We start from the raw sequence: 14,776 nt of genomic DNA on the forward strand, positions 1-14,776 counted from the left end.
GTTGCTGAACAACTATTTCATCATTAAGGAAAGTTGTTGCTACTGATTAATTTAAATATATTCAATTGCAGGTACCTTTCATTTTTTCTTTAATACTTCCCCTCCCCAATTAATAAACCCTTCAGGATATAAACATTACAAGAAAGTTCAAAGCCTTACCTGTCCACAAGGAGCATTTTGCAAGGATATGGTAAACACCCCAGATGTACGGCTTTTTGCTAGAATATATTGACAGGTAGCTTGGAAAGTGTATTTGCGCCCATCAAAGGTCATGAAATGAATGTCTCCTGAAACCGAGCATTCAGCTGACAAACAACAAATAACGTATTTAAGCATGTAGAAAAGTCAGTGTACTCTCAACAGTTATTACTGCTGTAGAGTTCATACACTCTGATACATGCTGTAATTTATAAAATTGTATTCATATTATAACCAGGTACTAGGAACGCTGTTAGGAACTGAACCTTACCCTTGCTTTTGTTATGGAGTATTGTTACGCTTTTGTTATGGCATCCTACCTGATGCCAGGTCAGGATACCCAAACAATTCCTCCCCCAAAAGGAGGCAATAATATGTGTGATCCTTACATTCTGGGTATTTGATTTGTGGCTCCGAAAACTGATTTGCAGAAACATTAAGCACTTCCACAGTTAACTGGTAACTCTGAGACCAGTGCTTGAATCTATTGGCAGCTTTAAGAACCTTGAGGCCATGGGTACCTTTAACATGCAAAATCCTTTTGGCCTTAATCTCTATAGTTGAGCTGCCTATCTGTGAAGTGAGAATAACACCCCTCATTCCACAGACATATTGTGAAAATTCTTAACTGATATTTGTACAATACCTAGATACTACATCACTAGCCAGCAATACTGAGGTGGGGGGGAGTAATCTTGCCATAAGTCTGTCAAGTGAAGACTGCAGAGAAACATTTAGTTGAATGACAAGAATGACCAGGTAGTGTCATCTACCAAAGACATTATGGTGATGTATAGGGAGACACATTACTGTGCTAAGCTGAAAGGCAGACGCCTGCTGTTCAGACCATTTTAATATTTAATCTACTGTGTGTGTAGATGCATTTATATTTTGATAGAAATAAAAATACAAAGTATATAATGAAATATCACATTAATATCTAACAGTAATATTTTACTCCAAGCAAAAATTCAGTTATTAAGTTAAGTATTCAAGACTTTCACATACCTGGACATGTAAAATTTGTACAAATCCACTTTCCTCCAGTGCAAGTGCTGAAATAAAAACAAAAATATTTCATACTTTTTTTTTTTGTGAAGTATATATGGCTGTCCCTTCTCTATGAAATGAGCACCAAGTGTCTCGAGTCTCACAAAAGGGTGCAACAGAGCTATGAGAGTCACTAGAATGCCTGGAAGCTGTAGCAAGAACTTGTCACAAGGATATGATCAGGTGAAATTTCATCCATGCATCCAGTAACATTCTTCTTTCTTTTTAGCTCCTTGATAACGGTTATAAAAAGTTAAGGATGACTAAAATTGAGAAGAATAAACACAAACAATTTGAATCTTATTACTTTAAAAAAATAGAACTGTTGTGAAGAAGTTGCACATCTGCAAGCTCACTGGTTTTCTTCAATTAAGTTGATCCAATAAAAGGCATTATCTCTTCCTACAAACTTTTCTTTTATAAAATTAACTTAGAAATTCCCAAAACAGCAGCTTAGTGTCATAATGACATTAGGCTCTGTGTCCAAGTGAGACAACACATAAAGTCAAAGTAATTCTCCTGTTAAGATTTTGAATTCTAGATTCCTTTTAGTTTGAGGCAGAGTTCAAGGTGAAAAGAATACTAAACATTACAGTATTCTCTGCAATATCTGTCATTTGCTCTTATTCCACATTAATAGCTCTATAGCTTCTTTTATCTTTCCCTTCGTTGCAAAACATATACAGAACAACAGTTTTTGTATATAGAAACAGTGAGGACTTATCAACTTTATTCAATTTTTAACTGAAATAGGCCTTAAAGAAGTTGTCTCATGACCACGGAAGGATTAAGTCTACAGCATAGAAAGAAAAATTACTAACCAGTTATTACATTCCTCATAAACTACTGAACCCATTTCAAATAAACTTCCATGGTAGTCACAAGGACAGTCCATAGGCTTGACACACAATTCATTTTCATAAATTAAGCCTAGAAGAAATAAAACAGCACCAAAAAAAAATTAAATATCTGTACAGATGGCTGATGGCGCACTAACAAGTATACCCAAGAACAACATAAATGGTCATGTATGATAATAAACCTCTAGACTATTTAGTAGTCATTTTTGCAGAATACATGTGCATTTGCATTACATTAAATAATTTATATTACATGGACCAAGTCCCGAAGTTGCTTGAGATACACTAACAATAGTATGAATAACAAGTATTTAATATTGGGTGAGAGGGGGAGGAAACCACCCCCACAAAAAAAACCAAAAGCACACACAAAAACACCAAACCATGCTGCTTTGAGTATCTTTGGCTTCTTTTTTGACACCTTTACAAATCTTTGCCTCTATGTTTTAAGGCACTGTTTGGTCCTTATTTTATTATGATGTTTTTTTGCCTTTTTTTTTTTTTAATTATTCCATTATTAGAGAGTCAGAAGCTAAAAGACTTTACTAGCCTATAAAAGATAAAATATATGACAAAGATGATTATCCTTATAAATCATCAGGGTATGTATAAAAGGCAGGACTTGAAGATCCACGGCATAACTTTCTCTGTCCTCTTTTACATAGAATTATGTACCCAAAGAGAAGCCAGTAACAAGGGGTAAACTGGACACCAAAGTATATTTTGGTAATAAGGGTAAAGTTTTGCTATAGGCCACATTGGTAAATACCTTACTTGCCAGAGCCATACAACAGTGTAAGAATCTCAGTATCAAAACCAGTTTCTGGCCACATGAATGAGTTTTAGCCATGTCACATTTCTGAGCTCTCCTAAGCACTTGACCTTGCAGACATTCTTCTTCAGAAAAAAAAAAAAAACAAAAAACAAAACAAAACCAAACCCAACAACAAAAAACCCAAACCCCATGACACCACACCACAAAACACTCCAACAGAACAACGCACCAAAATTACCCCCAAAGAACCCCAAGCAGTAACCACCAGAATCAGGAGGATGGCTGCCCTGTCAACAACAGAGCAAACCCCATTTTTAACTCAAATTGTGGAGCCCTATGGCTAGAACGTGGATCTGTGTTGAAACCTATTCCCACTTGTTAGAGGAAGGAAAAGGATCTTGTCAGTTATGAGGAAAACAGGGTCATTCATCCACACTCTGTTGGCACTGCATTTACAAAGAGCTCCTGTGAATGCCTTAATCTAGCCAGGCTATATAGTTATGTAAACTTGGGGGAGAACAATCTGAATGTTATATGGAATCAAATAATACGTATTTGAGAAGCAAAACTTGCCATCTGGACAGTAGCACCCATCAATGCAGGGAAGCTCACTGACAATGCATTGTGATTGTTGACGACATGAAACAGGGCAACAGCTGATGCATTCATTGTAGGTCAAGGGTTCAGCACAGGTAATCACTAAAAACCAGAAACAGGTAGAGAAATGAAAAGGTATTGTGCTACTGCCTCAGGGCTTAAATGGATCGCACATGTTTCTTTCAGGTATTTACTTTTTGGTATGTCAGTTGATTATCTGTTGTCTAGATCAATGAAACAATAACTTTCATAACACACACACACACACAGAGAATATACATACATTCGTATTCTGTCCATTAAAGGTGCATTGAGAAGGAATAATCTTAAGTTACACCAAAGAACACTCAGGGAAACTTTCTCACAGCAGAGCTACTTAGATACTCAGACCAGCAAAAGAACTGACAGAACATCCATTAAACATTTTTGGAAACACGGGGGAAATCTTCTGTCAGGAATGACAAAGCAGTTTTGGCCCTGTGTTCCAGACAGGCAGAAAAATTAGATGATCTCTTTCAAGCTTACCTTCTGTGACTTCCAAGATGAAGACTTATGCAAGTGTAATTCGAATTTATTTTTAACACTCATGACACACATTTTATGTATCAGAAAGCCATGAAGACTTTGACAATATTTGAAAAAGTAGCTCTATGAAAATACAAATGGTTAATCACCTTAAAGAATCTCTGATGTTTTAGTGAGAAGGTTCTTAAAAGATATCCTAATAAGCTTAGTGCTTTAAATACATTCAATACAAATCACACATATAAAGGAAGAAATTCCATTGCATTTATGTAGCCTTTGACTGAGCCCATAGTTATGCATTCACCAAGAAATATACGAGTTCAAAATCAGAGGAAGCACAAAAAAGTAAAAGTATGAAGAGCACTCTTTTCGAAACACAACTACTAAGCAGTATTTCCAAGTATGAAAACATCTGCATACCACACTGCTGAAAGTGCATTCGCCATCCATGAAGTGGCTTTCCTGCTTGGGCACATGCTCTGGCATATTCAGTTAATGCTCGACACCAAGTTGCATTATCAACTGCTGACCTTACACAAATAAAAATTGACATATTATTTTCTACCTATATTCAAACATGCAATCATAACCTCATGAATGCTCCTGCATTGCATACAACCATGTTCATTGAATCTACTTTAATAATGTTCTAAAGTACTGCATTGTTTGGCTAGGTTAAAAGTCTTCAATGGATAAGACATTCTGCCACACATGAAAATAGGTCATCAATGTATTTGAGACCTGATGCCAATTTCCTGAATAAATCCATCAAAGCCAGAGATACAGCAGTATAAACAGACTTGAATAAAGGTCTTGATTTTCACAAAAGGAATAACATCCTTCAGAAAACTCACAAGAAGAAAGTGTAAGATTTCTACTAGTGAGTCACCATGGTGGTACAAGAAATGGAAATAATCTTCTCCTCTCCTGTCTGTTAATTTAACTAGTCAAAACTGCTTGGATAAGGACCATAGCAGGTCATGAAATGATAGCATAAATTCAAATAGTTATCAAATCCTTCTTTTCATTGAACTAACATATGGCTTGCAGATGCCAAATTAATCTATGCACTATTACTTTTCATTAAGGTTAGAAATACTAATGACTTTGCACATTCAAAAATCAAACAGATGCCATATTCAAGGGAAGGTACACTAACAAATTATGAAAATATCTGGGCCTGATTTTGGTCATCCTTATACCAAAAAACCAAGAACAACTCCACAGAAATTTCTGGCAGTAAAACTAGAACAAGTGAGAAAAGCAAGATAATAACAGAACATTAGAAAAAAACTGATATGCAGAAAAGGACACACATTAGTTCTGTTAACATTTACAATTCATTCTCATGATAGAAGGACAAGGTTTTTTATAACAGCTTTGGAATTACCCAAAAACATTCACTTACATGCAAAGATCATTGGTGCAGCTTGCCATAAAAGGAAGGGGACTCACGTATTCATGACATTGTTCAAACGGGGGATGTAACAGGATATTACACAGAGTATATGCCCTCTGTAATGAATGAGATAGCTGTTGTGAAGAGACAGTTTTCAAAAATAGACCTAAGCAGAATAGAATACTATGGAAAATCAGAACAGACATCTCAGTCTGTGACTAGGAATCACTTGCCACTGATCAGCTAGAAGCAGCGCCTAGCAACATATTGCTCTCCATACCAGAGTATTCATAACATTGAATCTTTTATCCAAGGTCATACCCAATAGTAGTAAAACATACCCTTTCCCCAAGAAAGGCATAGACCATGTTGCAGCTAAGCCCAGACAATGTAAAATAGTCTTCATTTTAGTTAAATTACACAGTAAAAGGCAACAGAAATAAAACATACCTGGCATCAGCTTTAGTTTCAAAGCACTTCATTTCAGGGCTATATCTTGAAAATATTACTTAAAAGGAAAAACTACTTCAATGTGATGGACAAAAGTAACAATAACTTTTTTTTTTTTTTTAAAACGCTGGCAAATTAACTGTGCTCTCATTCCATTTTTGCCTGCCTGCTTCTTTCTATCCTTCCTAATGGAAGGAATGGGAACCAGCTCTAGAATGCACTCCTATTTTACAACTTTTCACTCATTCAGCCCCAGATTCAAACACTTCTATTGGCTGCTATGCAGACAAGATAACATTTGAAAAGATCAAAAAATTAAATTATAAACTCATACAGAAGAAAAGTAGGGGGAAAAAGAGGGGACAAGGGAAGCTCTGCCACAGCAACCATTTTAATCCACTTCTTAAAAGAAGAACTGAGAATATTTCCAGCCTCCTTCAAAGTGTTAAGTCAAATTCTCACTCTAATTAGAATCACCAACTACTGTAATAATCCTTTTGTGTTAATCCAAACCTGTAGAGATTCATGGGTTTGTGTCAAGCAGGGTGGTTCATTGAGAAGAGATTTATCCCAATTGGGTGTTCCTTGTGGAGGGTTTTCCTGCCAACTCTCTACGAATTCTGTTACATCATCTGTCAGTTTTCCTAAACAAGACACACACAATCACACAGTGATTTTGAAGAACAACAACATTTCTATAGGATTTCCCACAGAAACATCTCAATAATCAAAACATCACATTAAGAAGAGAGCACCAAACCCTTCCTACAACTAAATCAATCAGCTGTTAGTCTGAAGACAATCTGATCCTTTTACAAAAAAAAAAAACAAAACCAAAAACCAAACAAACTTTTAAAAGTGACTATAGTAGGAAGGCTTTAGAATGGCAGAAAGAAGCTTACTCGTAGGATTTAGGAAGGATGGGCTTTAGGGAGCAGGACTGTGCCTGCCACAGTCTTTGAATGGAAGAAAGGAAAGAAAAGCTAAAGTAAACTGTATATACATAGGTGTATGCTGCTACTTTATGTCAAACTTCCAGAGAGTCTAAAACCCAAGAAAGATAAGGCATTCCTGGGTCACTGCAACGGTACAAAATAATTGTATACATTAACCAAGTAAAGGTGTGACTTTTTCACATAAGTAGAAATGTCCACACTAGCTTTAAACTAGTTTAGAAAGATATTATCTATCATAGACAAGTGGTGACATGGATTACTACTTGGATTACCCATGAATGCATATCTTGCCATGCCTTTCTTACTACTGCTCCCTAAGCTAATTGGATAAAGCTAGTATGCAGCGTATTGACTTGTGCTACAATCACAGCTTTATGTGACTGAAATGTCCTGAGAAAGGTGAAAAGATATAGGAAAATGTCTGAGGGCAATGAGGACAATGAGCTACTGAACTTGGCATTTAGATTTATTGAGCAAACTATTCAATGGGGCCTAAGAGCTGATATTAGTGCAGGGCTGATGCATTCTAAAATTGAGTAGCACACTTAAACAACAGAGGAAACCTACTACATATTGTACTCTGAGCTCAGAAGTAGTACTCTACAGAAATACCCTAATTTTAAAGAAGGGGAGCAAAGAGTTAAACAGCCTAAAGCAATGATTTCCAGAAGTTTTTAATCACCTAACTTGAGATAACTTTCAAGAGGCCTTATTTTTTCCCCTGGTTCTTTTTATTTTAGAGGTCTTCACTGAGTATTTATTCAAAGCAAAGATTCTTGGAAGTATCTGAAGTTAGTATTCAAGGATCACTGGTCACTTCTGAAAGCATTAGCATAAATGAAGTGCCAGATCAAATGAGATTTGGCAATCCTAATTGATTTGATTTACTAATTAAAATTATCGATTTATTTCCAATAGCAGTATCTCAGGCTTCCACAGGCTCCTATATAAAATTGCTAAGAGGACAGCAAACATTTAAAAGTAGATTTTACCTTTCAAGTCCTAGGAAACTGAAGTGCAAATACCATTGCAGGTAATGGAGTAAGACAGCTTTTTGTCATGCTTTTTAAAGATCTTCCTCCCCAGAACCCCATCTATATTGAAACTGGCCCTCTTCACTAACAATATCATCTACCAGAAGTATTTCTGTATCATATTTTCCCTTTCAAAAGGTGTCCATCTTATATTCAATTAGTATTACCATTAAAAACTAAGCAAAGTAACATTCAGTTTACCTGAAAAAAAAAAAACCCTGTATTAACACAAGAGGAAGTATTTTAAATACTCACCATAACTAGTTTCAAGATCATCCTGCAGGACAGCATTATTGTTTCCACACAGTCCATGTGTTTTACCCAGGTACTCTGGTGCCATTTTGATATACACTGCAGACATACCATCCCAAGCCAGAGTAAAGGCGTACTGGTGCCTGACTAGAAAGTATCCAGCTAGCTTCTGGATGTGTAAGTTTCCAATAATATAAGGTAATTGTACTCTGAGAAATGAGACATAATGAAAAACAAATTTACATGAGAAAATGTCACTATTATAAATAAATTACTTGCTGATTTAATGACTTGCTCATACATCTGAAAATCCCTGATATAAATATTGAGTAATTCCACTAAAAAAAGATGAAATTACAAATAAAAGCAAAAAATCAAAGGATCAATGTCAATGGTTATGCTTCTTAATACTATGTACCACTCATTTAGGTATCACCTTCCTCAGACACTACTCTGTAGATGGGGAATAACTATTACAGCTGTGGTCTGGATAGCTTTTTTTAAGCTACCAACAAGTGAGTGATCTAGTTTACATCTCTGTTACCAAATTGGTATCATGAGATCAGTTCCAGTGTAACTACAGCATCAGAAACATGAGTGCAATTACCCAAATCCTTTATAGGTGACTTCACTGCTCATCTTAATCTCTTCATCTCCAGAAAAGAATAAACTAATGGACCTTTTGCAGGAGTAAGGAGAAGAATGGCAGTCAGGATCATTATTCACCTGCCAAATAAAATTACTAGCATCAAAGTCAAGATTTAAATCAAACTCTTTGTAATCCACATTACACAACTAATACTCCCAATCCCACAATCCTACCCTCGGCATGTGAACAAGTAGTTTGGTCCCACTCTTCCCCAAAAACCTGAGTACAATTAGCACTCTTTTTAGAGCAGTCTTTTCACAGCAGCCAGGTTTTCAAAGTACACACACCAGTTTCCTTCCAGCTATTTACATTTTGTGCTATAGTAACTGGTAGCTCATATTACATTACAATTAAATTTAGATTACATTCTAGAACCCCATACTATCATCACAAGTTACTTTTAATTTCTAAATATTAATGCATTACTAGCAATATCAACAACAGCTAAGATGAACATAGAAGTACAGTCCCCTACCTGTATGGAAAAACTCTGTTCATCTAATTCAGTATGTCTCACAAGGGCATATGTGGATTTCCCAGAAAAATAATAATAGAGTCCATCGAAAGTTTCAAAATTATATTGACCCCATGTTCTGCATATATGATCTCTTTCAGCACCTGTATTATACACTAACAGAAGAAGAGTCACTTGAGAAGTACCACTGGTTTTTGGATTCAATCTGTAGTTGAGATGTATGTATGCGGTATGCTATGAAATATCACCACAGAAAAGAGAGGGAAAAATAGTAGGGCATGAAGGAACTTTTAGGCAGACGGTAGTCATTCTTGTAGCTGTGGGAACCCAAGTACAATCCCAGAAACCCAGTTAGTTCTCTCTCTTTACACACCTGTCTGGCATCTTGGTCCAGTTGCATTGAATCGACTGCAGTTGCAGAGCTCTCTGTAGACACACTCACCTCCATTAAAACATGTCAACAGATCTGAGTGGAAAAAACAAAGCATGTTAAAAATAAATTATGACACTTTTCATTCTTAAGACACAGTTTTGTCACCAAATGTAACTTCATGAATGACAGGAGATGCTGGCTTAGCATTTAAACGTTCAGGAGAATCCCACAGGCCTCCACAAAGAGGAAACATACTGGAAAAACTTCACCTCAAGAATTACAACCAGATGAAGTAAATCTATTGCTCATTTAGAGAAGCCAATCAAAACGGCTGTGATATCTGTTAGTCTGACATGTTTTTAGTCCCCGAGCAATGAATAGAGGAAGTGAACAAGTATTACACAACAAAAAAGCATGGTGCCTAAACCCTTATATAAACAACTGCTACAAGTAACACTGTATGGGTAAACTCTACCAGGATGAGAGCATGCTACCCTAGAAACACAAATGTTGATATCCCAGCTGTAAATCTTTCAGCTCCCTGCCCTCTTTCCATCTTACAACTTCCAAGTCTACCAACCACAAACACTTTCCATAAAGACACAGACCACTGCTCTTGTTTCTAATTTTATTAGAGACAAACTTTTAAGAAAGTAAAAATCTAATGCTTAAGTATAGTAAGCCTACTGTAGAGAAAGCAAGCTCCCTAACTTGCAGTGATAGGTTTGGGGGAGGGAGGTGTTGGGGGTTTTTTTACTTTTTTTTCCCCCCCCTGGGAAAATCCCCATCAAAATCTGACAAAAGTTTTCACAGTCTAAAGAAAGATGCGCACAAGCAGAAACAAAGCTTCTTGCTACAAAATTTAGACTCTTTGATTAAATGCTTTTCTAACAATTGTGATATATTCACTTATTTTGCTAATACATGATCTTTTAAAAGTTTAAGTCTCTTTAGGAAAGCATTTGAATTTTAATAATTGAGTATTATGCAATCATAGTAAATTTTGTGTTTGGAGAACAGAAACTAGAGATTGTATTTGCTGCAGACAAGCAGACAAGTTGCTCAGAAGAAACTATTTCAGGAAGAGACAAACTGAAGACTCAGCCTTCTTTTTCTTTACCTTTATAAACACATCATTCTTGAAAAAAAAAAAATCATATATAAGATTATTTTAAGTGCTGTCCTGAAAACCAGAATTCACAAAAAAAGATCTTTTCTCCTATTTCAGTAAAACCCTTGCTTATGAAATATCTAGTCATCAGTAGCATATACAAAAGTCCTAACATACTGAGATTACCTTCAGGCTTTTGAGAAAGCTTTGCTAAAGAGGGTTTGAAGCTCTGCTGATGCAGGCAAAATAAAGCCAGGTCCACTTCTGACAATCTGAATAAACTCTACAATTGATTTAGTCTTGACAGAATCAAACTTCAGAGGAAAGCCTTCTAGGTTACAGACCACTTTTATGATTTCATGGGTCACACCATCTTCAGGTTTTGTTCTCACTATTGGCATTCCCTAAACATACATGAAAAACACCAACATCAAAAGTAGACTCTGAACTACTTTACAGAATGGTTGAAATGTTTTTTTATAAACTGACTGCAAGGAAACAAATACTTTCTAACAAGTCACAAGTTGATTATTGACATCTTACTGCCGTTACATGGATGCTGAACTCTTGATTCCAGCAATAGCAACAGAAAAATCAATCCATTTCAAAGGTCGTTTTCTCCCCTCTTCCAGAAGCTCATTTTATTGATGTCTTACCAATACCAGTTTCCTACCAACACTTTTTATAGCACATATTTAGTTTGTTTTGCCATCAATAGAAGCACCATTACAGAAGCCAGTGAGCCATACCCTCTTAGTGAAGAGCTTTAAATACACTAATACAAAAGCAAGCTACATGTGGAGTGTATCCTGTGAGTGTACCCCAGCCAAAAATTACTAAACGTGTTAACAGTCAGAAACAGTATTTTTAACAAGACACTACAAACACTCTCCAGCTTCCTTTTAAGCCCCTACTTTAACCTGAGTAAGACTTCAGAATGCCTCTTAAAAACCTCACCTGGTTTACAACTGTATCTACTACAGAATTGCTTTCAGGTGTACACACCAAGTAACTGTGCATCCAACATCTAATTCACATGCAAACTCTTGTCAGAATTCATGGATTGAATGCTGTTAAGACTTTGCCTCTTCTGAGGCTACCGCAAACATCATCACCAGCTGTTTTACCAAAGTGTGGTCAATGCAGAAGTTTAATGAGGAAAAAGGTCATATTTAAAGTTCATTCTGCTTTGTGAGATCCTAAGAACTTAGAATAAAGAGGCTGTGTGCTAACAACTGGCTATAATGCTAGAATGAGGAAGACTTCAAGAAACCTATGGTGTACCATAACTTAAAAAAAAAAAAAAGCTTAAACGTTCATTTACTTTAGGCCATGGGATTTTACAAAATATTATCTTCAGTTACAAGTTTACAGAACCCTTGCTTACTGAGTTCTGCCAAAATTTGTCAGTAAAGTTTATTCGTGTTTATATGGCTGTTTCCATTTGCAAAAACATTATAAATACTAATTACTTATATGGTGACTTTTAAAAATATCTGAATGATTAATTTTGATACCTTTGTTTTCAACACATACAAGCCCCCCCGCCCCCTGCCAAAAAAGAGGCCATGCTGAAAAGAACAGGGCAGGTAGACCAAGTAAAAGAGAACACCCCTTTGCCTAGCTAGCCCACGTACACAGCTCCTTTCTCTGCCTGGCCAGCATTAGTTCAATTTAAAAACTAATGCTAGCACCATGTAGAAAGGTCCCTACTTATTCTGACTAAACCATCTCATTTACATACTCACAGTAACCAATCTTGTCACTAATGCAAAAGCCTTATTCCTCTTGTCATGCAAGGCAGACGTTGATCTCTTTCATCTTGAGTGGTGCGAGACCTGTGTAATCAGAGCTTAGGACTCCGTTCTTTGCTTCTCTAAGATTATGCCCTATTGCCTGTCCAGTTACAATGACCTGCAATTACACTGCAAGTCATGTTCCTCTTCACTGTAGAGGAAGTTAGTCCCTTTTTGATTTTCCGGTTGAACGATTCCCCTTTAAGCATGGCTCAAGTAACCTGCTTCAAGCCACATTTATTCAGATTGTGCACACAGTCAGCTGATCTGGAGACCCTTGCTGTCACTGGGAAGGATCTCCCTTGCTCCCTTTTAGAGAGAAAGGGCATTAATCAAATCTGAATTGGAAGTCAAATGACTCAATGATGAGCATTTTCCTCTTTATGAAGTTCTCTTCTGTCTGTGTGTGTATGATTCTAACAAAACATGTGTGGTGAGTTGACCCTGGCTGGACACCAGGTGCCCACCAAAGCTGCTCTATCACTCCCCTCTTCAGCTGGACAAGGGAGAGAAAATGTAATAAAGGCTCATGGGTCAAGATGAGGACAGGGAGAGATCACTCACCAATTCCTGTCACAGGCAAAACAGACTCGACTTGGGGAAATTAACTTAATTAATCTGCCAATTAAATCAGAGTAGGGTAATGAGAAATAAAACCAAATCCTAAAACACCTTCCCCCACCCCTCCCTTCTTCCCAGGCTCACCTCCACTCCCAATTTTCTCCACCTCCTCCTCTGCAGCAGCACAGGGGAACAGGGAATAGGGGTTGTGGTCAGTTCATCACAGGTTGTCTCTGCCACTCCTTCCTCCTCAGGGGCAGGACTCCTCACACTCTTCCCCTGCTGCAACGTGGGGTCCCTCCCACAGGAGACAGTTCTCCACAAACTTCTCCAAAGCAAGTCCTTCCCATGAGCTGCAGTTCTTCACAAACTGCTCCAGTATGGGTCCCTTCCACAGGGTGCAGTCCTTCAGGCACAGACTGCTCCAGTGTGGGTCCCCCGCAGGGTCACAAGTCCTGCCACCAAACCTGCTCCAATGTGGGCTCCTCTCTCCATGGGTCCAGAGGTCCTGCCAGGAGCCTGCTCCAGCACAGGCTTCCCACAGGGTCACAGCCTCCTTCAGGGGCATCCACCTGCTCCAGCATGGGGTCCTCCATAGGCTGCAGGTGGATATCTGCTCCACCATGGACCTCCATGGGCTGCAGGGGGACAGCCTGCCTCACCATGGCCTTACCCACCATGGGCTGCAGGGGAATCTCTGCTCCGGCACCTGGAGGACCTCCTCCCCCTCCTCCTTCACTGAGCTTGGTATCTGCAGGGTTGTTTCTCTCACATATTCTCATTCCTCCCTCCAGCTGAAGTTGCTGTTGCACAGCAACTTTTTCCCCTTCTTAAATAAGTTATCACAGAGGTGCTACCACCATCTATCATGGGCTTGGCCTTGGCCAGTGGCGGGTCTGTCTCAGAGCCGGCTGGCATTCGCTCTATCAGACATAGGGGAAGCTTCTAGCAGCTTCTCACAGAAGCCACCCCTGTAGCTCCCCGCTACCAAAACCTTGCCACGCAAACCCAATACAACAGAATAAACCTAGCTCTTCTATTTGCTTATATCCCTTTTTACATCACTGTAGTTATCTTTTCTTACACTGCACAGAAGAGCTCTGTGTACAAAGATTAGTTATCCTTAACCAGGTAATGAGAGGAATAGTGTTGATTCAGATTACATTTAGTGATCTTACTGCTGCAAACAACGTGGCCTCCTTTAATCATCCAGTTCTGCTCAATTAACACAGAAATACTTCCTCAGGTATCTAGAGTAAACATCCTATAACAAAGGGTTCACTCTGATCTTTGTCATTAAAGGAATATAAGCTCCCTAAACAAGCTAACCCATATGATCCTATCACAAGTTTAGGTCTCTCCTAGGGACATGAGAAATATTGTAAAACCTGCAGAAAGGGAATAAACATCAAGATTAAGCAAAGGTTAAAATTAGGAAAGGTTATGGAAGAACATTGTGTCCTTCATTTACCTGAAAGAGACCTCTATTAAAAAGTCCTTAGCTCCTCTTTTTCCTTTGACATTCTGCCAGTTAAGTACATTGGGTTGGAATCTGAAATTGAAAACTGGTGATACTTTTCTAGCAGAAAGTAGTAGGCCTAAGTAACATGTTTCAACTCACATAAGTAATAATGTGATTTCTAACCAATGATGCCATTTCAACCGGCAAGCCACTCCGATAGTATGACCGTTGTTGCAAAGAAGCAACTTGTCTC

At 37.8% G+C, this 14,776-nt stretch overlaps 1 protein-coding gene across 4 annotated transcripts in view; it reads right to left on the minus strand.

Annotated features, from left to right (window-relative positions):
* Positions 1-14,776, minus strand: part of OTOG (otogelin) — a 110,958-nt gene that overhangs the window by 87,289 nt on the left and 8,893 nt on the right. For 3 of the 4 annotated variants that reach the window (XR_003926878.1, XM_030038772.1, XM_030038771.1), the window contains exons 5-15: positions 9,594-9,686; positions 9,221-9,375; positions 8,704-8,822; positions 8,100-8,305; positions 6,368-6,498; positions 5,414-5,520; positions 4,426-4,535; positions 3,457-3,582; positions 2,070-2,178; positions 1,207-1,253; positions 160-305 (exon numbers count right to left, since the gene is read on the minus strand). Coding sequence is in view for 3 of the 4 variants with exons in the window: in XM_030038772.1 (XP_029894632.1) it covers positions 160-305; positions 1,207-1,253; positions 2,070-2,178; positions 3,457-3,582; positions 4,426-4,535; positions 5,414-5,520; positions 6,368-6,498; positions 8,100-8,305; positions 8,704-8,822; positions 9,221-9,375; positions 9,594-9,686 (1,349 nt within the window). In the remaining variant the exon portion in view is untranslated. Of the gene's footprint in view, positions 1-159; positions 306-1,206; positions 1,254-2,069; positions 2,179-2,877; positions 2,953-3,456; positions 3,583-4,425; positions 4,536-5,413; positions 5,521-6,367; positions 6,499-8,099; positions 8,306-8,703; positions 8,823-9,220; positions 9,376-9,593; positions 9,687-14,776 lie in introns of those variants that run through there. The other variant, XM_030038774.1, reaches the window with a different exon arrangement.

Source organism: Aquila chrysaetos, chromosome 16 (genome assembly GCF_900496995.4).
Source record: "Aquila chrysaetos chrysaetos chromosome 16, bAquChr1.4, whole genome shotgun sequence".
Classification (NCBI taxonomy): domain Eukaryota; kingdom Metazoa; phylum Chordata; class Aves; order Accipitriformes; family Accipitridae; genus Aquila; species Aquila chrysaetos.